The 25,169-nt window shown below is 44.6% G+C and overlaps 1 protein-coding gene across 1 annotated transcript in view; it reads right to left on the bottom strand.

Annotated features, from left to right (window-relative positions):
- Positions 1–25,169, bottom strand: part of RGS11 (regulator of G protein signaling 11) — a 1,486,254-nt gene that overhangs the window by 1,353,491 nt on the left and 107,594 nt on the right. Inside the window, exon 3 of the mRNA XM_086939774.1 lies at positions 16,097–16,147. Within this exon, the coding sequence (XP_086795900.1) occupies positions 16,097–16,147 (51 nt within the window). The remainder of the gene's footprint in view (positions 1–16,096; positions 16,148–25,169) is intronic.

Genomic DNA, 25,169 nt, shown 5'->3' with positions numbered 1-25,169 from the left:
CTGCAAGTGTGCAAGTGTGTGTCTTTGAGGCGATTGACTCACTTGGCGCCAGTAGATTGTAGCAGAGGAGCTTAACGAGCGCCGCCCGAGGTGTGCTTCCTCACTGCTGATTAGCACATGCCAGAAGGTGACCTAATCCATGCACAATTTTACTTGTATTTTTCCGTTTCTAAATATAAATACAGACAATGGAAAAAATAGTTTTCCGTCTGTATATATGTGTATTTATCCGTAAAAACGGAAAACCGGGAGCCCTATCTATAACCTATGGTTTTTTCAGTGAATTTTCAAGGTTTTGTAAATGCTAATTCCTAACTATATATGGTCTATAACCTATGGTTTTTTCAGTGAATTTTCAAGGTTTTGTAAATGCTAATTCCTAACTATATATGGTCTATAGCCTATGGTTTTTTCAGTGAATATATATATATATACATACATATATAAACATATATCATCTGTATATCTATACAAATACAAACATAAATGCATGCATACATATACTTATATGCATACAGATGCATGTTATTTACATGAAAGTTGAAAAAACACTAATAAAAGCAAAGCTAAAAAGCCACCTCATTACAAACAGAATGGCTTTAACTTAAACGAGGGCGAGATCTATTGCATTTTCAATGCTTGTTTTACTTTGGTTCCATCAAGAAGGCATTCAGATGTGTCACACATTTGCCATAAATTCTGAATGTTAGCACTCTAGTTGCACATTAGATCACTGTAGTAAAGCTACTGCTCACCAGGGACGTCTGCTGCTGGTATTCAAAGTGCATGTTTCAGTCTGCATGTCAGAATTTTTTTAATGAAATAGAAGAGGATTTGAGAAGTCACTCAAAATGATCCCTAATTTTTCTTTCTGAAGCACTAATCATACTTTCTACGGCAAAATTAACCCCCTCATGTTGTTCCTTTTTAAATTGAGTGTTTTCAGACTTACCACTTCATTCCAATCAAGATGGCTTCTGGTGTGCCATACTTTTGTCATAAGTAAGACTGTTAGCGCTCTAGTTGTTCTTTAGAACACTCTGGGACATTCTGTCATTGGGCTATACTTGGGGTACATCTGGGTGATATTTGGGCTACATTTAGGCTCTTTTGTCTCTGGTGGCCATCTTGGGAGACTGTATGTCAGAATTTTTTAATGAAATTGAAGAGGGTTTGAGAAGTCACTCAAAATGTGCCCTAATTTTTCTTTCTGCAGCACTAATCATAATTCATATGGCAAAATATACCCCCTCATTTTGTTCCTTTTTAAATTAAATGTTTTAAGAGTTACCACTTTATTCCACGCAAGATGGCTTCAGGTGTGCCATACCTTTGTAATAAGTAGGACTGTTAGCGCTCTAGTTGTTCTTTAGAACACTCTGGGACATTCTGTCATTGGGCTATACTTGGGCTACATCTGGGTGATATTTGGGCTACATTTGGGCTCTTTTGTCTCTGGTGGCCATTTTGGGAGACTGCATGTCAGAATTTTTAATGAAATAGAAGAGGATTTGAAAAGTCACTCAAAATGTGCCCTAATTTTTCTTTCTGCAGCACTAATAATACCTTCTATTGCATAATATACCCCCTCATTTTGTTCCTTTTTAAATTAAATGTTTTAAGAGTTACCCCTTTATTCCCATCACGATGGCTCCAGGTGTGCTATACCTTTGTAATAAGTAGGACTGTTAGCGCTCTAGTTGTTCTTTAGAACACTCTGGGACATTCTGTCATTGGGCTATACTTGGGCTACATCTGGGTGATATTTGGGCTACATTTGGGCTCTTTTGTCTCTGGTGGCCATTTTGGGAGACTGCATGTCAGAATGTTTTAATGAAATAGAAAAGGATTTGAGAAGTCACTCAAAATGTGCCCTAATTTTTCATTCTGCAGCACTAATCATACTTTCTATGGCAAAATATACCCCCTCATGTTGTTTCTTTTTAAATTAAATGTTTTAAGAGTTACCACTTTATTCCAATCAAGATGGCTTCAGGTGTGCCATACCTTTGTAATAAGTAGGACTGTTAGCGCTCTAGTTGTTCTTTAGAACACTCTGGGACATTCTGTCATTGGGCTATACTTGGGCTACATCTGGGTGATATTTGGGCTACATTTGGGCTCTTTTGTCTCTGGTGGCCATTTTGGGAGACTGCATGTCAGAATGTTTTAATGAAATAGAAAAGGATTTGAGAAGTCACTCAAAATGTGCCCTAATTTTTCATTCTGCAGCACTAATCATACTTTCTATGGCAAAATATACCCCCTCATGTTGTTTCTTTTTAAATTAAATGTTTTAAGAGTTACCACTTTATTCCAATCAAGATGGCTTCAGGTGTGCCATACCTTTGTAATAAGTAGGACTGTTAGCGCTCTAGTTGTTCTTTAGAACACTCTAGGAGGCTGCAGTAGAACACAAAGGAATCAACTGACAGTCTCTGTCCTTGTTGGATGTACATGTTTTACTGAGAATGTCAGACTTCATTTTCACATGACTGAGAAAGATAATGTGAATTTACAGAAAATATGCTTTCAGTTTAGCTTATAGATCCCCTTCCAAACCACTGTGGGAAAATCATGAGATATTAGTTTTCTTTCAAACAATATTCATGATATCACAGCAGAAGGTTTTTTTCACATGGTAAAATCACCTTAGAACCCACCACAATTCCTAAAACGAGTATGGTACCATCAACAAATGATTTATAATGTAACTAAAGTCCTAAAACCCTCTATTAACTACAATGCTTTTTAATGAGGTGCTATCATGTATATTGGTCCCAAGATGGCTGCCAACACTTCTTGGATGAAGTGCTGACAGCCAATCAGATCAGATGTGTGGTTAGGCTCCGCCCACATATATATCTTTTTTTGAACCTAAATTACTCAAAATCCACTGGAGCACATATATTGAGACCTAGCAAAGGCACATCGGGCTAACAGTCCCTACAATTTTGCCAAGTTTCGTGCAAATCCATTCAGCCGTTCGAGCTAAAAGTGAGGCCAACCGCCCTGTGGAAATTAACATGGGAAAAACGCGTTTTGGGACCCCCCTTTTTTCTCGGCCACCCCTTGATGAAACCCCCCCAAATTGTCAGGCGCTGCTCAGAAACAAAATGTTCCATTTTCCTGAAAATTTCAGCCAATTCCGTCCACAAACGCCAAAGTTATTAGACATAGAATTTTCAAAAATCCCATAGAGAAAAAATCCTAACTATATATACCTACTGGCGACCGCCAGTAGGTAATATATATATATATATATATATATAGATATATATATATATAGATATATATAAATAGATATAGATATAAGTATACTATATCTAAGTAAGGGGTGATTACACCACCTTACCCAGGTTGCAATTGCAGACCTATGGTGTCAGTTTGGAGAGCCAGCCATGGGTGGCATAATACCTTCTGCAGCCCCTGGTAGGCCTTGGGTGCACCTATGCCCTGGGTACCTATGGTACACTATACAGGGACTCACAAGGGTGACACAGTAACCAATCTGGTATGTACCTAAAGTACATGGAGTCCATTTGAGAAAGCAGATAGACTGGGGCTCTGAATAGCAGGGTCCCATGCCAACTAAGTTGAAAAACAGCAAAACAACAGGCAAAAAGTTGGGGGTAACCATATAGTCAGATATCCACCTTTCTACAAGGCATTGCTGATGGAGCATTTGTATGAGAAAGGGGTCAAGGGTAAGGCATGGAAGCTTATTAAATCATTCCTCTCTGATAGAATTCAAACAGTGGCATTGAAGGAACTTGAAGCGGAATCTTTCTCTCTACCCTGTGGGGTGCTGCAGGGCTTCTCGCTGAGCCTAACTTTATTCAATGTCTATGTGTCATCACTAGCACCCCTTATTCTGACCTTCGGGTCCACACTAACGTCCTAAGCGGATGACACCCAAATAGTGGTGACACTACTCCCAGGGGTCACTCATATTACAGCCTCAAGGCTGCAGTATTGCATGAAAGCAGTGGAGGTTTGGATGGCCAAAAACTGTCGGAAACTTATCTCCGGTAAAATGGAGGTGGTGTTGTTTGGTAACAACCCTACTTTCTGGACTCCTAAGTGCTGGCCAGAGGACATGGGTCCTCTACCTATGCCAATCAAGAAGGTGAAAAACCTGGGAGTTTTGATTGGCAATAAACTAAATTTCAGGGACCAGGTAAATCAGGTTGCATCTGCCACATCATTTATCCTCAAACCCTGCAAAAAAATGAATGTCTCTCTTGCCGATAGACTCACAACAAACTGTAGTTACAGCACTTATAATGTCCAGATTAGATTATTGCAATAGCCTGTAACTATCCATCCATAAAGGGTCAATGAATAAACTACAGATGTTGCAAAACACTGCAGCTAGACTCATTACCGTCACACCAAAGTATGAGTCAATATCAGCCAAAATAAAAAAGCTTCACTGGTTAACAGTCAGGAAAAGAACTCAATTTAAGTCTCTTTGCTTGGTTCTCAAAGCCCTTCATGGAATCGACCCAAAATTCCTTAAACACCAGTTCTACTGGTATTTACCTAAGAGAACACTGCGGTCCTCTGACACAAAACTCGTAAACGTCCCACGGGTAAAAAAAGTCAACTGGGGTGGTAGAAGTTTTACTGTCAATGTGGCTAAATCTTGGAATGCTCTTTCTCTGGATCTTAGAAATATTACCAATCTTCTGCCATTTGGGAAAGCACTAATAACAGGGTTGTTTGCTAACTGACCCCCTGGGTCATTTTTTCCCACCCCTGTCCCAGCTGTTTCTTCACATAGCGCCAGGACACCTTCGGGTATCAGTTTACGCTCTATAAGAACTCATAAAATTAACATTAACATTAACAATGCAGTCACCCAATTTCGAGGATTGAATTGCTTGCCTTCCCCATTCTAGAGATAGCTCCTCAGCTTGTAGAATTGACAGCATAATTCACCATGCAGTGAAAGTCCCCCATGATTAGGCATTCCCCATGCCAGTCTAATAACTCTTGATTTATAAAGTCAATCAGCAAATCGGTAAAAGGTATTCGCTAAAATGTATTTACTGATTTGGTAATTCCCATTCATTCCTGGAGGCCCATAGGAATGAATGGGAAGCCATTCACTATTACCGATTCGGTAAATACCGAACCGGTAATAGGGGGAACATACTCAATGGTGGCAGGGTGTCACATTGACACGCTGTTGCACCCCAGAATCGTGCATGTGTGCACATGTGGCGCACATACATGCCCTAAGGGCATGTATGTGTGCCACATGGCACTGAGAAAAAAGCAAAAAATTGCTTTTTAAAGGGTATTCGGTAATTTCCCACCAATTTATATTTGGTGGTAAATAACGAATCCTTAAAGCTAAAATGAACTCACTTGAGTGCTACCTACATAGGCTTTAGGAATCGATAATTTACCAATTCCTCAAAATAATGAATCAGTATTTTTTGCTGATTCCTTAAACTAACAAATTGGTAAATTACTGATTCCTTATTTGCAGCCTCCTACATCTCAAATCCCTAAATACCTGTCGGTAACGGTGAAATTTACTGAATTTCACCTTTACCGACCAGTATTACCCCACCTATGTATTTGGCCATATGTAGGTATTCCCTATTTACCGATTCTAAAATACTGAATTTTACCGATTCGGTATTTCAGAATCGGTAAATAGTATGTAGATAAAAATTCAGTAAATTTTACCGAATCGGTAATATTCGGTATTAGTGATTCGGTATTTAACGATTCGGTAATTCCCATTCATTCCTATGGGCCTGGAGGCCCATAGGAATGAATGGGAAACCATTCACTATTACTGCATTGGTAAATACCGAATCGGTAATAGGGGGAACATATTAAAGGGTGGCAGGGTGTCACATTGACACCCTGTTGCACCCCTGAATCGTGCATGTGTGCACATGTGACACACATACATGCCCTGAGGGCATGTATGTCTGCGACATCGCACTTTTCAAAAAGCACAAATTAGCTTTTTGAATCGTTTTCAATATTTACCACCAACTTGTAGTTGGTGGTAAATAACAAATCCTCAAATCACAAATGCACTCACGTGAGTGCTCTCTACATTGAGGATTCGGTCATTTACCGATTCGGTATCTTAAGGATTGGGTAATTTACCGATTCCTTAAATTACCAAATTGGTAAATTACAGAATCCTTATTTATACCCACCTACATTGGAAAAAGCTAAATACCGGTCGGTAACGGCAAATTTACCTATTTTCAGCCATTACCGACCGGTATTTGGCTACCTACATGTGGCCCTAAGTCATTTTAGTAGCTGCTGTCAGTTGCCGTTGGCTTAAAGCTCGCTTAGCCTCCTGGTCGGTGAAGAAAAACTGCAAATGTCCACCTTTTATAACCTTTATTCAAGTGGATTCTTGTAGAAAGACCTTCTGCCTTTAATGGGTCGATGAGCTGTCTCATTTTCCAGCGTCTATACATAGTAGCTCTGCATAGATCCGTTCTGCCAAAATAAAGAAAGAGTCAACCACTTCCAGGTTATCAGGACGGGCTTTGATAGATATAGCCTGCCTTAACAGGAAGTTGCCCCAAAAAAATCTGCATTGGTCTAGGATAGTGAGGGCTTGGCTTGCTTGAAAAAGTTGGTAGTCTATGTGCGTGGTGTATTTGGCAATCCCAATCCGCAAGGTCAGGAAATGCCTTTTGAAATAGCTGGACCACAAAGGCTTGAGAATCAGAACCTTCCTTTCCTTCGGGGACCCAAAACAATCTCAAAATATTACGGGGCTGCCGGTTCTCCAAGTCCTCCACTTTTGTCTGCAAGAGAAGTATTTGGTCCTCATGCATTTGTATTGATCTAGTTGTTAAAGTGGAAGTCTACTCCGTATCTGTGACCCGTTGTTGTAACTCGGCTGTACCCCTTGTTAGTGCCCCCACCTTGCATGTCACCTCCGGTAGAGACTGCTGAATATAGAGGTTTTCTGACCTGGCCTGCGCATATTGCTCTTGCGCCTCTGATCTTTGATCCTGCAGCGCCTGGAGAATTAGGGTGAGTGAAGGATCTTTAGTACTCGATGTGCCCTTTAATGACTGATTCTCAATAGATTCGATCCCCTACCAGGAAGGACCGGTACAGGCAGTAGACCCAGTGGGTCAGGGCTTTGTGCCTAAAAGGCCAGTAGGTTAAGTGAGTCCTAGCTGGGGCCATTTACAAGTATTGAGTCTGAGCCACATCCTATTCCTGATCTTGAAAGCTGAGCTATCAAGGATTTTAATTCCCCCTTATATGTTACCCATTTACACAAGGTCTACTATCTGAAGTATCCTTTGTGTATACAGTAGAGGTATTGTATCATTAGCAGCCCTGTAGTTCAGTAGCTTTTTTCCAGTTTATGACCGGATTAGGTTTACCTTTCTTTTTCCCGGAAGGAGGACTTGGCCCTGAGTATACATCCTCTGTAAGTTTTGCAATGTCAAAGAGGGGCCGAACTCAGTCTGTGGTGCCGTGGTTAGTTTTGAGCTGTTATTTATCTTGTGCGCCTGTGCCCCTCATGCACTCCTTTAGTAGCCTGGAGCGGTTCCTGAGCCGCTATCTGGGTTAAATAGCCGGTGTTAGTAATAGGTATGCCCCTGTCAGCTTTATCCTCTTCATGGCCCAGCACCCCTTGAGTTTCAAAATTTGCCCAACAGGGGCCGCCTACATCTGAGCAGTCCAGCTTGATGGCGTTGTCTTTTGATAGACTAACTGTCCTCTTGAGTGTCTGTAATCCTAACGTGGCCTTCGCCCCCATCTGATCATCTTTAGCTATAGTATTGATACCGGCTTTAACTGCAATATTGTTTGCAGTCTCGAGCAAGGTATCAGATAGCAGCATTGTATCTACTGCTTGTTCAGGCTTCTACAGACAGCCTGCCGCCCCTGGCCGCTCTGAACGACCCAAGAGTCTTAGTGAGCCCTCTTCTTGGTTGTTTGCCATATTTGCCTTGCCTAAAGGAATCACACCAACTCAGCTGTCAACTCTTGTTATCTCCCCTAATGAAAAAAGGTCTGCTGCTTTACCTGACTATAATAATTTCATCAGTGGTTTGCCCACTCGATGAAGGGCCTTCTCTAGGTGCACTTCCCTTCTGTCTTCTGGGCACTAGATCCTCCACTACTGCAGGTAAAGCAGTTCCTCCCAAAATAGCAAAAACTCTGGCTGTACGTGCTCCTCTCACTGCAGTCTCGGTCGAGCAATGTTCCCTCCCAGGAGTGAAGCAGATACCAAGGCCAGACCGGTCTTGTGGATAGTCCCAGTATCCCTACCTCTTAGTAGTGTGGTATGTAGGACACTGGAGACGCTCTTGGTGCCTTCTCTCTGTGGCGGCGTCAGTCCGCCATCTTCCTTCCGTACCTGACACTTTATCAAACCTAAAATTGGTGGTTATACAGTATAGTCACGTTATGAATTCTGAAAGTATTTTAGTAATCTCAATAACCTGGAGATGATAACATGGATTGTGATTAAGCTAAGTATCACACACATGTTTGTATTTTTATAGTAAGGATGGTGAGTTGGGAACATTCTTTTTAAATTATTCATAGCTGTTGTGCTTTTATGGTTTTCTTTATGAAAAAAAAGAATAAAGATACCACTACTATTTAAATTTGTAAAATGATGCAGATTTATTTTATTTCAAACATTATAGACATCACTTTTTTCATAAAACCAGTACTCAAAGACACATTTTTATTCATGCACAATGGAAACATTGCCCGGCACCATCTAAAGGGAATTCCAATACACAGAAAAAGAAATGTACATATATTACTGGTTACAATCCATCAAACCCAGCATCATAATATTGTAAATTGAATATCCCCACAATGAACAAATATATGCTTAGACAGAATGAGTTGGTTTATTTGTAATCTTCATAGCAGATTTGTCCCTGAAAGATTATGATTATTGGAAGGACACTGTTGACTTACAGTCTATCTGGGGCCCTACATTTTGGCAAATGCAAGGTAGGGAGTCCTTGCATCAGGCATGTTTAATAATGTTGCAACTAATATTTTTAAATCAGATGGTTCAAAAAATGATCTGTTTCAGTTTAGCCCATGCAAAAAATTTGAATACTCCCTCTATTCCTTCTCTGGAGCGATATGAGGTGTGGCACACACATACCAACTATACTATTGAATAATTGACTTGTATGACACAAAATGGCACTTTTAATTCTTCTTCAATAAATCCGGAGGGTTGGGTGCTATTGCCCAGACACACCAATGCTTGTCATTTACATTTTATAAATGCTGCTAAGGGTTTACCCAAAATAGACCTGATCCTCGTTACCCCCACTCACATACATTTACAACGTATTGGTTGGTAAATTGTCTCAACAAAGGTTGGAGCATGTCACACTATTATCTGTGAAGCACATTTTTTCCTTTTGTCAGTTGACATTGATCTTTTAGAATTTCTTAAAGGTCCAAAATCCCCTCGCACTAAATGTTTTGTTTATGCAGCCTATAATGAATATTGGAAACTACTACAAATGATCGAGATATTTTGGAGAAGGTTCTTGCCGTGGTTGATAACAGTATAAAAACGCCAGTTTCTCGTATTTATATGTAGACAATATTGTGTAGTCAGTAATTGATATCGTTCAGAATGAAGCATCTACTTTGTATCATGGTCAGAATCAGCTACATTTAGTTATGCAATGTGACAGATAAACAAAAATTGATGTCTATGAAAGACGCAACATACACTATGCTACACATTGAGAAAGAACAACAGTTACCATTTACTGTAGCAGAAACAGATTCAGCAGTGTGCTTAATACATGGGGGTTATTTCATTACTCATCTCACTTTTCCAGTTTACTGCTTGCAGGAAATACTATCCTGCGGATAGATATGCACTGCTAGGCAGCAGTTACATACATGTATTGTAGTCCTTGCCATTTGCATTCCATTGTCAGTGTGCAGGAAAGGATTTTTTCCTTACAGGGGAGGGTTGTGTTTCTACACTCCCATGAATGTAATCAAGTACAACTTCATGGTGCCTGCAACGTTTCAGCCCCTAATTTGGCTTGTTTATTCGGAACACCGGTTCCTGCTAATATTACAACTCTCACGTTGCTTTCTAATGGCAGTTATGTCATTCTCAAGAATCAGAACTGCTGCAGTTTATGGCCCAAAGCAAAACAAAAGGGGATGATGGATGGAGTGTTGAACATTGCAAGCACTCACCCCCAGTCAACTGATCTCGGTTTAATCCATCATCATTTTTTGACTCACTCCGCCACCCCAGTTCAGACATGGCCATATGCAAATCAGTCTGACCCTGTGCCTCGTGGGGATAGTCTAGCCCTAACTGCCAAGCCATGTCTTCACTGGACCGGAAACAAGCATCCGGGGACCGGTTTCTGGCTAATCAGCCGTCATCAGCAAGGCTAGTTTGAATCCAGTGGCAAAGTGAGCAAGGGACCACGTCTTGGCATACCCTGCCAACTTAGGACCAACAAAGCAAAACTAAAGGGGATAATGGACGGAGTGTTGAGCATTGCAAGCACTCAGCCCCAGTCAACTGATCTGGGTTTACTCCATCATCATTCTTTAACTCACTCCGCCACCCCAGTTCAAACAGAGTTTATGGGCCGGCATCCCGTACATAGTAACAGTTTCACAATGTGTTACTTTTTGCAGCAATGTCCTGCCCCTTCCCCACACGGAAGTGTAGATAATTCGCTGTGGCCTTCAATTCAGACTTTGAAAACAGATTTCAATAAGCTAAGCAGACTCGCTATTGTTTCAAAAAGAAGTGGCTCTCACGTCAGCTAGTGAGACCTTCGAATTGCAGGTGGCAAGAACATCAAGTGAAATTCAGTCATTACTAAACACAAATCTCCCCCTACACTTTGGGGAATTCATTCACCAAATCTTAGTGCGTTCGATAGGGGAGGCCTAGCCTACTTTTTTTTTAAGTGGTGGGATCCGGCCTTGTAACATCGTTTCAGACTATTTTTGGAGTAATCCTTGCTTTTATTCATACTAACTTTTCCAGCTTATTCAGAAGGTTTCCCCTGCTGCTCCTCCTGGTTTGTGTCATTTTTGTACATCTATTGCTGTTGCGTAATGGCTGCTGGATTTGTGGTGCTGCCAAGGCAGGCACAACTGCAGCTGTACCATGATCGGATGCCATTGGAAGCTCTTGATATCAACTAATGGCTGACCTTCCATTATGCCTACGTTACCTGTGTGCAACCTGTGTTCTACTGCACCCGGTGCCCTTTTCAATGGGCTCTGGATGTTTGCCTGTCCACTATGTCACACGCTGCCCTGGATTATGAAGTGTGGATGGGTCTATTGATGTCTCATAGCCAGAACTGTTCTGTGGGTAAGCAACTTGTGCACAATCCTTCACTGGAGCCGGCAGCCGAAGCGAGTCCCTGTGCCTCTTGGATCTAAGTGTCAACAAAGTCGCACAGTTTGCCCTGGAATGCTCCTGCCTGCCGCTGGATTTGAGGACCATGTCTGCTCATTTCATTTGTTTAATTGGATGGCATCCTTTTTACTCTGAATGGTTCTGACGCTTTATTGGAGCTTACGGCATTCCACTTGTCCCACAATGTTTTTGGCATGGAAGATACGTTGTGATAGGATATCTTATTACGTCCCCACAAAAATGTTCTTGTCCATTTCTTAGTCCACCGAGATTTTGATTTGTACTTGAGTTGCTAGTTGACCCTTTACTTAGACGCTTTGGCTCTACTTACCTTTGACTTCTGTATTAGTCCAGGGCTAACATCCTGACCAAGAGGACGGTGTCACATGGCCCAAGGAGACATTGTCATTTTCGCTAAATTAGCAATAGCACGCTGCAGACTGTCTGCTGCTTGGAGCACGTTCCTACACAATTCTTTTTGCAAATGCCTCTTTTGATATTCTTACATGAGAACCTACCACTGTTTTCATGCTTTGCAGGTTCCTGGGATTTAGTCTGAACATTGTGAAAAAAGTCGAACAACAATGCCCCTTGTTATTCTGTTCTGGTCAAGCCCTAGCACCTAGAAAAAAACATACAGATGCATCTGTTGTTTGGGAATATGTACTTTTGTCTTATTTAAATATGCAGAAAGGTGGCGGGCACTTGGAGAGGGTCCTTTACCAGGGAGAAGAGCATGACAGCACCAATGATGTAGATCTACCATCCATAGACTGAGGTACAGGCCTGCAGATAATGCCCAGAGATCTTCTAATATATAATCATCCTGCTTCTATACAAGAGGAGGGAGGTTAGGCTATGCTGTTTTTCAGTATGACAGCTCCTTTTATGCTTTATGGACTACTTGCAATGCTGACCGTATTTGTGTGATCCATTTTTCTGCTTATTGTGGCACCTATACTGCATACTAGAGCACATTAGTTAAAATAAATATTTTAAACTTGTTTGCTTCTCTGTCAGATCCTATTGTGGACTAGTACAAGAGTGTGAGCGAAAGGGCGTGTCTTGCAAGTGTGATTCCTGAGAGAGTCAGAAGTGTTGTGTTTTGGGGTGTCTAATCACTTGTTCCTCTGTGAGTAAGTAGAAGGGCGTGTAAGACACTATAACTAGTCGGTCCAGGGCTCATGGGTACTAAGGTGGTAGGATAACACAGTTCCTGTATACTAAGGTCCCATAATCCCATGCATAGTGCTGTGTTTGCGCAGAATCCCAGCAACAAGGCTACAGCAAAACCTGCTGAATGGAATTACACCAAATTCGGCAGGAAGCTACATCTTTAGGTAAAAAATTATTATATATCTGGACAGTTGCATCTGTGAGAGCTCAGCGAGAGCACAGATAAAACAAAATTGAGCACTCTGATTGGTTGAGAGGCCCGGTTTTTACCATGATCCTTCATGCTCTCGGGGGAGCCTAAGACTACTGTGACTCCTATGAGAGCAGCTGCTCTAATTGGCCTCCGATCCCGGTGCCAAAAAAGCGTCTTTTCTTGCGACGAAACACGTGTCGGCTGGCTTTCTAGGATCAATAAAAGAAAATCTGAAACACTGATGGTCCAATCCTTCGTCCATCACCTATGAACTATATGTCCATTCAGACATCTTTTTTGCTTGAAACTTTTACTTAAGTGTGCAACAGGTTTTGTTTCTACTGTATGTGGTGTGTCCTCCAGGCACATCTTGAGGGGTTTCAGGGAATTGCCCCTTACCCGCATGCAACTTTTGCCTTACAGCGTTCTCTGTACGTCAACCCAAGCAGTGCACCCAGTATTTCCCTCACATCTGAAACCCTGTTCTTGGTCTCTATACACAGGTGACCCCCACCTTGCAAAACCAGGTTGTTTTGTGATAGGTAATCTTGATGTCTCCTCAATACATTGTTGGCCCCTGCCTGTTGCGCGCACTTGCGCAGCCATGCAAGTGAGGTACCAACTTTTTATCGGTAGACCTGGGGTAACGCTGGGTGGTAGGAGATTTGTGTCATCCTGGTGATCCCACAAATTTCCCACAGAGAAATTTGAGAACAATTAGATTTTTTCAGCTAAATGTATGGTTTGCAGGGGATTCTGGCCAGAAAAACTTTGGGTGGGGGGTCCATGTAAGCCATACCTCGCTTGACTCCCCCGGGTGTCTGGTTTTCAGTAATGTGTGGGCTTGGTAGTTTTCCAAGATGGCTGCCGGGGCCAACAACACAGGTGACCCCCCTTGCAAAACCAGCTTGTTTTGTGACAGGTAATTTTGATGTCTTGTCTATATGTTTTGGGCCCTTGCCTGTCGGGGGTACTTGGCCCACCCATGTGAGTGAGGTACCATTTTTATAGGAAGACTTTGGGGAATGCAGGGTGGGTGGAATTTTGTAGATCCACAAGGATTCCAGAACTTTCAATCACAAAACTGTAAGCAACAAGTGTTTTCATTTTACAAAATTTGAAGTTTGCAGAAGATTCTGGGTAACAGAACCTGGTGAAAGCCACACAAGTCACCCCCGCCTGGATTCCCCTGGGAGCCTAGTTTTATAAAATGTATAGGTTTGCCAGGTTTCCCTAGGTGCCGGCAGAGCGGGGTTCAAAATCTACAGCTAAGCGCTTTCCAAAAAAGGGTCAGTCTTCACTGTAAGAATGTGGTGTGTCCATGATGGATTTTGGGCCGTTTCCTGTCGAGGGCACTAGGCCTACCCACACAAGTGAGGTACCATTTTTATCAGAAGTCTTTGTAGAACCCGGGGTGGGTGGACTATTGTAGGCCCACGCATATTCCAGCACTTTCCATCACAGAAATATGAGGAAAATTTGTTTTTTTAAAATAAAGTTTGAGGTTTGCAAGGGATTCTGGGTAACAGACCCTAGTGAGAGCCACAAAAGTCACTCCCTCCTGGATTCCTCAGGGTGACTTGGTCTAAAAAATGTATAGGTTTGCTAGGTTTCTCTAGGTGCCGGCAGAGCTATGGTTCAAAATCCAAAGCTAGTCACTTTCCAAAAAAAAGGCTCATTTTTCACAGTAAAAATGGTGGTGTGTGTCTACGTTGCATTTTGGGCCATTTCCTGTCATGGGCACTAGGCCTACCCACACAAGTGAGGTGCCATTTTGTATTGGGACACTTCGAGGAACTCGGAATTGTAGAGCAACTGTTTTACCTACTGACTTTCTATGCAATTCTGCCTTTCTAATGTAAGACAATGTGCAAAAAAGAAGTCCCTTTGAAAAATGTCCTACCATTCACAGGCTAGTATGGGTAACCACAATTTCAGAGATGTGCAAATAGTTACTGTTTCTAAATTCTATACTGTGTTCCTATTTCAGAAATACATAGGTGTCCTTGATACCTATTTTTCAATCTATATATTTGACCAAATGAATTGCTATTTACCCGGTAGACAATGAAAAACTACGGCAAGACGCTGCTCAGTTATTGGTTCTGGGTTCCTTGGGTCCTTGGTGAACCTATAAGTCCTATATATCCCCACAGCCAGAATGGTCCAGCGGATCTAACAATATATTGCTTTAAACATCTATCATACTTAGAAGAAATTACAGGTAAAAACAATGGCACAAATAGCTGTTTTTTTCAATTTTCTTATTTTCAACTCTTAATTTCTATTAAAAAACTTGAAGGATCTACAAAAATGACCTCTTGCTGAATTCAAAATGATGTCTACTTTTCATAAATGTACAGCTTTCCAGGATCCATTATTGCTTTCACACCCATTTCCACCACTAACTGGAAGGAGGTTGAAAGCACAAAAAGTAGCAAAAATAGGCTATGTCCCCGTAAAATGCCAAAACTGTGTACAAATGTTGGTTTTCTGACACAAGTATGCTTGTCCCTGAAATCGGCGAAGATGATGATTTCAGCACCATAAACCCTTTGTTGATACTATTTGCGGGGGAAAAACCAGCCGCTCTCTTCTGCAGCACTTTTTCCCCATTTAAAAAAAATAAATAAATTGGCTGTATTTTTGCTAATTTCTGGGTCCCCTCTAGGGGAATCCACAAACCCTGGGTACCTTTAAAACTCCCATAATGTTGGAAGAAAAGGGCACCAATTTGACGTGGATACCTTATGTGGCCTAAGTGCCAACTACACCAATAAGCCAAAAAAGGCTTAGCACATGGGGGATGAGGGGCAGCAGCAAAAGGGTTGAAAAAAAAGTTTGAGGCTTGGAAAAATATTTATTTTACCGGGTTGAAATGACAGTTTAAAACTGCACTGCAGGCTGCAATGCCAGACCAGAGAAAGGTTTTAAAGTGCTACTATGGGGGTGGCACAAAGAGAGTTGCAGACCTACTAATAGAATTTAATTTACAGGCCCTGAGTACATGTAGGGAGGAATAAGTAAACTAAACATGTCAATCAGGTATAGGACTGTTTTGTCATGTTTTAGGGAGAGCACGCACGAGTTTTGGAACTGATTAGCAGCTGTAAAAAGCACAGAGTCTTAATGCCAACAAAAAGGAGTTCTGAAAACTGTAGTGGTGAAAGAAAAAGTTTGGGAATGACTCTGCAGAGAGGGCCAAGTCCAACAAGGTGCGTTAATGTTGGTCTTATATGGTAAACATGTCTGAAAGGGCAAACACAAGTTGATGATGAAGTGTTCAATAAAACGTAAAATACTGGTCTTACCTTCTTCGGTGATGGACAGCTTCTGGATCAGCCATTCAATAATGTCATTCCCTGTATTAAAAGATATAGGATCGCTTAGTGTTAAACTTTAATATCATTCGACATCAGCACTTGTAAAGTAAAAGTTTACATTGAAAAACATTGTCCATTTGGATTACTGAGGTTTGTTTTTTGCATACTTCCACAGCCCTCATAATTAACAGGCTCATTTTACCATTCAGCCGGCTGACAGGCAGGCATCTAACCTTGTAGGGGGGGCGTGGCCAAGCAGCATGGCCGACAGGACGTGAGCTCCACCAGCTCCGTCCCGAAGACCGACTAAATCCTTTCAAAATCCTGCCCGGGCTCTCCCGCTTGCTGCAAAGCGTGTCGGAGGGGTAGCGGTCACCCCGCCGAGACTCCTGTGTCCGGAGGAACGGACCCGTGCCCGGCAATCCGCTGTGAGCGCTGGCCTGGCTGCTGCTGGAAGCGGCGCCGGCACATTTCCGCACGCGACCCCGCGGCTTGGGCCTGCGCACTTGGGCTGGATGGCGGACATAGCATGAGGGGATCCCCGAATGGAGTGACCCATCTAACGACCCCCTGTTGTCATGCCTGCAGTACTATAGACAAGACTAACTAGAGTGTATTTCGTTGTTTAGACAGGTTATTATTGGCAAAGAGCGTCAGAGACACAAGTACGCATGCGTTAACACCACGCATGCGCTATTGAATAGTGTTCGAGTGATAAGCCCGCCCCGACCTACAGGAAGTGCTTCACGTTCAGTTAGTGTGTGTTATTCCGTTCCGGGTTCACATCGGCGTCCGAGGAGCTAGGAGAAGGTTGGCGTGCAAATTGTAGTAGGTGTTTCCGTTCTTCCGTTTAGCGGCTTGCTTGGGAAGAGTTACCTTGTTGTGCGTTATTCCGTTTGTTTATCGTTTACCGCGGTTGCGGTGGTATCTTTAAGTTGTGTCCGAGATTTCGCCTCTAGGCTTGGAGGTTCACATTTATGTTTCAGGCACATTGCCTAGAGTGCTGGTTAACCCTACTGTGGGTACATCGTAGATATTAAGGCGCACCTAGTAGGTGTGCAGGGTGAGTGTTTTGCGCAGTGTCCACAAGGTGTTTTGAATTGGTTTATGTGGGGAAATCAGATACTAATAAGTTTTGTTGCATTTCAAGGGTACAGACATTCAGTACACAGTCCGTTCCAGTTTTCATTAGTACTCCGGTTGTTTTCCTTGTGTTCCCTTGGATTCGTTGGGGCCTTACACTGTCCATAAGGTACATAACGACACTTAACACATATATTACAGGGACTGCACTGGGTGGGGTTTCGTCTCATGATTGTTTCTTATATTTCTGCAGTGTTATACTGAAGACCCTTATACCTCCGTGTGGACGAAGACTGTGGAGTGTCTGTCTTTTTCTCCCCTTCCTACCCTTGTTTTGTTCCCCTGTGTTCCTCTTAGTTATTTTCTGGGTGTTAGCGGTACTTCCTGGCACCCGGAGAGTGACAGGGGGAAAGCAGGGTGAATAGCAGCGTGGATCCAGGGCACTTCCGAGACATAACAGGTGCGTGCATGACAGAACGCGAAGCCTTTATGTACAGTGTCTCCTAGGTGTCATGGAACTTACGCTGCAGGATGTTGCTAGCATGGTGGGTAATCTTCAGAAAGAAACCCAAAACATCTCAGACAGATTGGCTGCTTTGAGTACTCAAGAAGGGGATAGAGCCGGGGCCAGCAATACAACCCCAGTAGTACAGGTTGTCACCCCCCAGTCTATTCCTTTAGCCCCACCTGAAAGGTTCTATGGGGAACCTTCAAGATGCGCTGCTTTTCTGACACAATGTCAGTTACACTTTTTATGCAAGGCTGCCTGTTTTCCCACTGACCAAGCTAAGGTGGCGTTTGTACTGTCATATCTTGGGGGGTCAGCCGCTAATTGGACTATCCCGTTAATTGAAAAGGATGACCCTATGTTATTAAATTATGAAGCGTTCAGACAAGCATTGAGAAAAATGTTCGACAAACACACCTTTACTCATGCTGCAGATACGGAGCTTTTACATCTAAAACAAGGGTCTAAAGATTTGGTCACTTACATTACCACATTTAATCGATTAGTGGTAGAGGCAGATTGGCCTGAAAATAAGAGAAGTGCTCTTTTCTATAAAGGGTTACGCGAGGACCTCAAGGACGAATTGGCTCATGTAGTTGATCCTCCCTCAACTTGTCCTGAGTTAATAGATCTCGTGGTTAAATTAGATCACAGATTGGGAGAAAGAAGGAGAGATAGAGGAAGATATGACTACACTAGATATAGTCCTAGGGAAAAGAAAATTGAACCCGATACCAAGGTTGAAGAACCCGAACCCATGCAGATAGGGAGTTTAAAGGGTCCATTAAGTGAGACAGAAAGACAAAGGCGGAGAGTCAATCGACTATGTCTATATTGTGGTAAAGCAGGACATTTTGTACGTGAATGTCCTGTTAAACCTAAATCCCAACGCAAGTCGGAAAACTAGAAGACCCTAAGGTAATAGAGACTGTACCGCAGGGTCCTTTGGTTCAAATGGTCTCCTCATTAGTGAACAACAAAGGACATTTCTTTGTCACAGCCATACTAACCTGGATGACACAGTCCATAACACAGTCGATAATGATTGATTCTGGCGCCTCAGGCAATTTTATGGATCATAGGTGGGCTATAGCTAATAACATTCCTACGGAACCTAAAGAGACCCCCGAGGAAGTGTACACCATAGATGGGAGTCCTTTAAGATCTGGACCCATCACACATGCCAGTATCCCTGTAGAAATGCGTATCGGTTCTATACATAAAGAACGATTACAGTTTGATTTGATTGAATCTCCCCAGTTCTCTGTGGTCCTAGGCCTTCCCTGGTTGCGTCTCCACAACCCGTACATTAATTGGCAGACTGCTAGCATTACATTCCCGATGCCAGACGAACAATTACCTCCTATAGAGAACGTTCGTACACATACTTCGGCTGACAAACTCTGTGCCACGCCCGTACATACAACCGTACCCGTGGTGGCGGAGTCCCTTGTGATCACATCCCAGGAAGAACAACAACCTGATGTAACCCTACCTCTGGAGTATCAAAGGTTTCAGACGGTTTTCGATCAGAAACAGGCAACCTGTTTACCGCCTCACAGGGTGTATGATTGCCGAATTGATCTCCAACCTGGCGCACGCATACCTACCAGCAGGGTGTACTCCCTTACGGAGAAAGAGAATCTATACTTAAGAGAGTATCTGGACAACATGCTAGAACTCGGTTTGATACGACCCTCCAGATCCCCTGCCTCTTCTGCTTTATTTTTTATTCCTAAATGAGAAGGGGGTTTACGGTGTTGTATTGATTACCGTTCCTTGAATGACATCACCATAAAGAACAAGTATCCTTTACCGCTCATCTCCTCTTTGCTCGACCAGGTGAGAGATGCTGTATGGTTTACGAAATTGGACTTGCGGGGAGCATATCACCTGGTCCGGGTAAGAGAGGGTGATGAGTGGAAGACCGCTTTCTGTACTAAATACGGGTTGTATGAGTATCTAGTGATGCCCTTTGGGTTGTGTAATGCTCCTTCGGCATTTCAATATTTCATCAATGAGGTGCTGAAGGAGCATCTGGACAGACACGTCATAGCCTATATTGACGATTTACTGATCTATTCAAAGTCGCTAGAGGAACATGTGGAGCATGTGACGTCGGTACTTCAACTATTACAGGAGAACGATCTGTTTTGTAAATTGGACAAGTGTTTCTTCCATCGCCATCAAGTGGCCTTCTTGGGATTCATAGTATCCTCTACTGGTCTGAGTATGGATCCGAATAAAGTCAGAGCCGTTCTTGATTGGCCCCCTCCCAAAACAGTGAAGGAAATCCAGCAGTTCATTGGGTTTGCTAATTTTTACCGACGTTTTATTCATCAGTTTTCAGAATTAGTAGCTCCTATCACGAAATTGTTGAGGAAAGGTGTACCGTTTCATTGGTCGGAGACGGCAGATAGGGCTTTTCACCTACTCAAAACCTCATTCACTCAGGCTCCTATTCTTAAGCACCCTGATCCTTCCAGCCCCTATATTGTTGAGGTCGATGCATCCCAGGTGGCTGTGGGAGGGATACTTTCTCAAGTCGATGCATCATCTGGTGAATTACATCCGGTGGCTTATTATTCCCACAAATTGACACCGGCGGAGGTTAACTATGCTGTTGGTGAGAGGGAGCTCTTGGCCATAAAAAAGGTGTTGGAAGAATGGAGACAATATCTTCTAGGAACGAATCACACAGTTACTGTCTTGTCTGACCATCGTAATCTCCAGTACCTTAAATCTGCCAGAGCTCTATCCATGCGTCAGTTGAGATGGACGCAGTTCTTTAATGAGTACGATTTCAAGATCCATTTCAGGGCAGGGAGGCAGAATGGGAAGGCAGACGCCCTATCCCGTCTGGGGTTCGATCCAGTCTCGCCAGCAGAGACGCCTCCTTGTATCATTTCCCCCAACAGATTAATTGGAGTAGTACAGAATGAACAAGACTTCTTAACGCAGGTTAAGCAGGCACAAAATGAACCCAATGCTAGAGCCCTAGCACAGCAACATCAGGCCACTGTCACAAACGATCTCCTGTACATTCAGGGAGGGGTGTTCATTCCCACAGAGCCCTTACAGCAACAGGTCATGGATTGGTGCCATAATCATGGAGTAGCAGGTCATCCCGGGTATAAGCGAACGTTAGAATTAATCAAGAGACATTGTTGGTGGGCCCGTATGGCCAAAGACGTACAACAGTTTGTGCAAACCTGTCATGTTTGTGCACAGAGCAAGTCCTCCCATGAAGGTGCGGTGGGTTTGTTATTACCCCTTCCTACACCCACAGCTCCTTGGCAATCTGTATCCATGGATTTTATTGTGGAATTACCTAAAACTCACAGGGGCAATACTGCTTTGTTAGTAGTAGTTGACATGTTTACCAAGGCAGCTCACTTCATCCCGCTTCCAGGGTTACCTACCTCTGCAGGGTTGGCGGGGGTGTTTCTGCAACAAATCGCTCGTCTCCATGGTCTTCCATCAGTCTTGGTTACTGACAGAGGGTCCCAGTTCATCTCTAACTTCTGGAAACAGCTATGCAAGACATTGCAAATCGAAGTGCGTCTATCGTCTAGTCACCATCCACAGACCGATGGACAGACAGAACGTGTCAATCAATGTCTTGAGCAATTCTTGCGATGTCAACTGTTACAAGAACAAAAGGAGTGGGATGAACTGATCTGGTTGGCAGAACTGTCCTATAACAACAGCCATCACTTTTCCACCTTATATACACCCTTTTATGCTTCATATGGGTTTCATCCTAAAGTGTTGCCTTTCCCCCCATTGAGACCTTGTGCCATTCCGGCCGTTCAAGAGATGGTAGCACATTTACAGGTGGTTCACGCTAATGTACACACCAACCTTGACAGAGCCAAGACAGAGTATAAGAAGTATGCTGATGCACATAGACATACAGGGCCCTTGTACCAGCCAGACGACAAGGTATGGTTGTCCACCAAATACTTAGCCTTGAAAGGAATATGCAAATTGAAGCCCAAGTATATTGGCCCCTTTTCTGTACTCAAGATTGTGAATCCAGTAGCCATCAAATTGAATCTGCCACCGTCCATGAAGATACATCCTGTCTTCCACGTCTCCTTATTGAAACCGGTTATGCCTGGTACTCGCCTTCCTCTTACACCTCTTGCAGTACCGGTTGATTCTGATGTGGAATATGAAGTGGGTGCTGTTCTGGACTCCAGGAGAGTGAGGAGCCGTCTCCAATATTTGATACACTGGAAAGGGTTTGGTGTGGAAGAAAGGTCTTGGGAACCTGCATCTCATGTCCATGCACCCCGATTGCTACGGGCTTTTCATAGGCGGTACCCTCACAAGCCCAAACCAGTGGGGGGCGTTGTGGGGGGGGTGTTCTGTCATGCCTGCAGTACTATAGACAAGACTAACTAGAGTGTATTTCGTTGTTTAGACAGGTTATTATTGGCAAAGAGCGTCAGAGACACAAGTACGCATGCGTTAACACCACGCATGCGCTATTGAATAGTGTTCGAGTGATAAGCCCGCCCCGACCTACAGGAAGTGCTTCGCGTTCAGTTAGTGTGTGTTATTCCGTTCCGGGTTCACATCGGCGTCCGAGGAGCTAGGAGAAGGTTGGCGTGCAAATTGTAGTAGGTGTTTCCGTTCTTCCGTTTAGCGGCTTGCTTGGGAAGAGTTACCTTGTTGTGCGTTATTCCGTTTGTTTATCGTTTACCGCGGTTGCGGTGGTATCTTTAAGTTGTGTCCGAGATTTCGCCTCTAGGCTTGGAGGTTCACATTTATGTTTCAGGCACATTGCCTAGAGTGCTGGTTAACCCTACTGTGGGTACATCGTAGATATTAAGGCGCACCTAGTAGGTGTGCAGGGTGAGTGTTTTGCGCAGTGTCCACAAGGTGTTTTGAATTGGTTTATGTGGGGAAATCAGATACTAATAAGTTTTGTTGCATTTCAAGGGTACAGACATTCAGTACACAGTCCGTTCCAGTTTTCATTAGTACTCCGGTTGTTTTCCTTGTGTTCCCTTGGATTCGTTGGGGCCTTACACTGTCCATAAGGTACATAACGACACTTAACACATATATTACAGGGACTGCACTGGGTGGGGTTTCGTCTCATGATTGTTTCTTATATTTCTGCAGTGTTATACTGAAGACCCTTATACCTCCGTGTGGACGAAGACTGTGGAGTGTCTGTCTTTTTCTCCCCTTCCTACCCTTGTTTTGTTCCCCTGTGTTCCTCTTAGTTATTTTCTGGGTGTTAGCGGTACTTCCTGGCACCCGGAGAGTGACAGGGGGAAAGCAGGGTGAATAGCAGCGTGGATCCAGGGCACTTCCGAGACATAACAGGTGCGTGCATGACACCTGTGACCTGACAGGAGCTCCGGTCTGCGTGCGGGGGTCGAGCATCGGCGGCACAGAGATCTCCCTGTTGTGAGGTGAGGAGGGGGACGAGACGGAGGCGCCGTCCACTTTGAGCTGACGCACTGAACTGGAGATCGAAGGGCCCCCCCTTGCCATTGCTGGAGACTGCACGCCCAATCATCGGGGCGCCTACACCCGGAGGTGGACGATGTGGATGCCGCTTGCCCTGGCTCCCATTTGAGGCGTGGGGGTACAAACAGGGGCCCCGGATAGATGTGTGCAGGTCTGGGTCCGGCCCCTGTATCAGTGCTTGCGGAGATTTGCTGCCCCTGTACCTCCTCCCTCCGGACCTTATCCTGTACCCGGGGGGGGGGTTCGGACTTTCCCTACCCATATGCTTTGGTGGTGATCTCGGAGCGGCCTTGTTGGGCCCGTGGACGGCCTGCGCCCCTCCCCCACACAACCGCCATTTTGGGACCGATGTAGAGTGGCCCCTTGGGGATCGGTGGCGGCTGGTAACCGGGTGCCTCGGTGCTCTGCCCTGCCCAGTGCTGCCGGGCCTTGGTGAAGAGCACGACAGGGAGAGGTGGTCGAGCCCGAGATCTACCCTGTGCTGAATACTGTTGTCTTGCCGAGGCCCTGAATCCTGGTCCCCCAGTGGGGTTGGACGGACGGGAGCAGCTCCTACGCTGTCTTGCCTCCTGATTTGTTTGGACTGCCTGGACGCCATTTGCCTTTTATCCTTCGAGCGCTGTGGTGTGCGCCTGCCCTATCTTTGATTGGGTAGCTCCTGAGGGGCCCTACCTGCTTGGGACGTGCAGACCCCTACCAGTTGCCTTGGCGGGACGTTCCGGACGTGGCCCTAAGGCCACCGAACCGAATACAATTGTGCAGTACACTACCCCTCGCCTGCAGCCGCAGAGGATCACGCGCCAGACGGGCGCTGAAGTTGGGGCTGGGGACCCGCTGGAGGCGTCCAGAGCGGAACTTCTCAAGGCTATACAGGGCTCGCACACTGCCCTGGAACGCCAGATAGAGACGGTATCCATAGATGTGAACCTTTTGCAGACAGACCTTCGCAAAGTAGCGGACAAAGTTTCGGATGCGGAGGGCAATATCACTCAACTACAGGGGGAGGTCACTTCCATACAGAAGTCACTCTCCCAACTTACCTCTACTACCCGTGCATTGGAGAGGCGCGCCGAGGACGCGGAAGGTAGGGCGCGTCGGAGCAACATACGGGTCCTGGGAGTGCCGGAGCGGCTGGAGGCGGGGAACCCTGAGCGCTTCCTGGAGACTTGGATCCGTGAACACCTGTGTCCGAGTGGATTGTCCAGCGTCATCATTGTGGAACGGGCACACAGGGCTCTGGTGCCCCCTCCGCGACCGGGGGAGGCCCCTAGAGCCCTCATTGCGAAAATCCTGAACTATAAGGACCGCGACTGTATTCTTAGGGCGGCGAGGGAGTCGGGGCCCCACACGATTGAGAACAGTTGCATCTCTATTTACCCCGACTACACCCAGCAGGTGCAGGAGCAAAGGAAATCCTACCTGGGAGTCAAACAACAACTACGCGACATGCAGCTTCAGTACATGCTTCTATACCCCGCCAAGCTCAAGGTGCTCTCCCAGGGCCGGGCACACTTCTTTGAGACGCCAGCGGAGGTATGGGAGTGGCTCGAGATCAGAGGAGATGATCTGCCCCCGGGTGAGAGAGGGGGTTCGCAAGACACTTGGGGGACCAGGCCACAGCGGAGATGGCGTGGCAGGAGAAATCGCCGTTCTGGATCTCGTGGCCCTCCTGAGACTCGGCCCACGGTGGGACCGGATGGGGCCATCCTAATGGACGATTCACCTGCGAGGACTGGCTCGAGCTCGACTGGGGAGGCCGCCCCTAATGACATTTTGGTACCGGATACTTTACAGGAGACGCCACTGGCCACGGACTCTACGGCTCCGGTGGTCCCGGAGACTGCCTTACCGGCACCAGAATTGGAATGATCCTTGCCCTGCCTCCATTGACTCCACGGTGAGCTTACCTTTAATGTGTAGTTCCCGGTGGCCCTGCAACTCTTTCAATTATGACTTTTCAACCTAGCAGCTGGGGACACT

Source organism: Lissotriton vulgaris, chromosome 10 (genome assembly GCF_964263255.1).
Source record: "Lissotriton vulgaris chromosome 10, aLisVul1.2, whole genome shotgun sequence".
In the NCBI taxonomy this organism is placed as follows: Eukaryota; Metazoa; Chordata; class Amphibia; order Caudata; family Salamandridae; genus Lissotriton; species Lissotriton vulgaris.
This window is presented reverse-complemented; position numbering and strand designations above follow the sequence as displayed.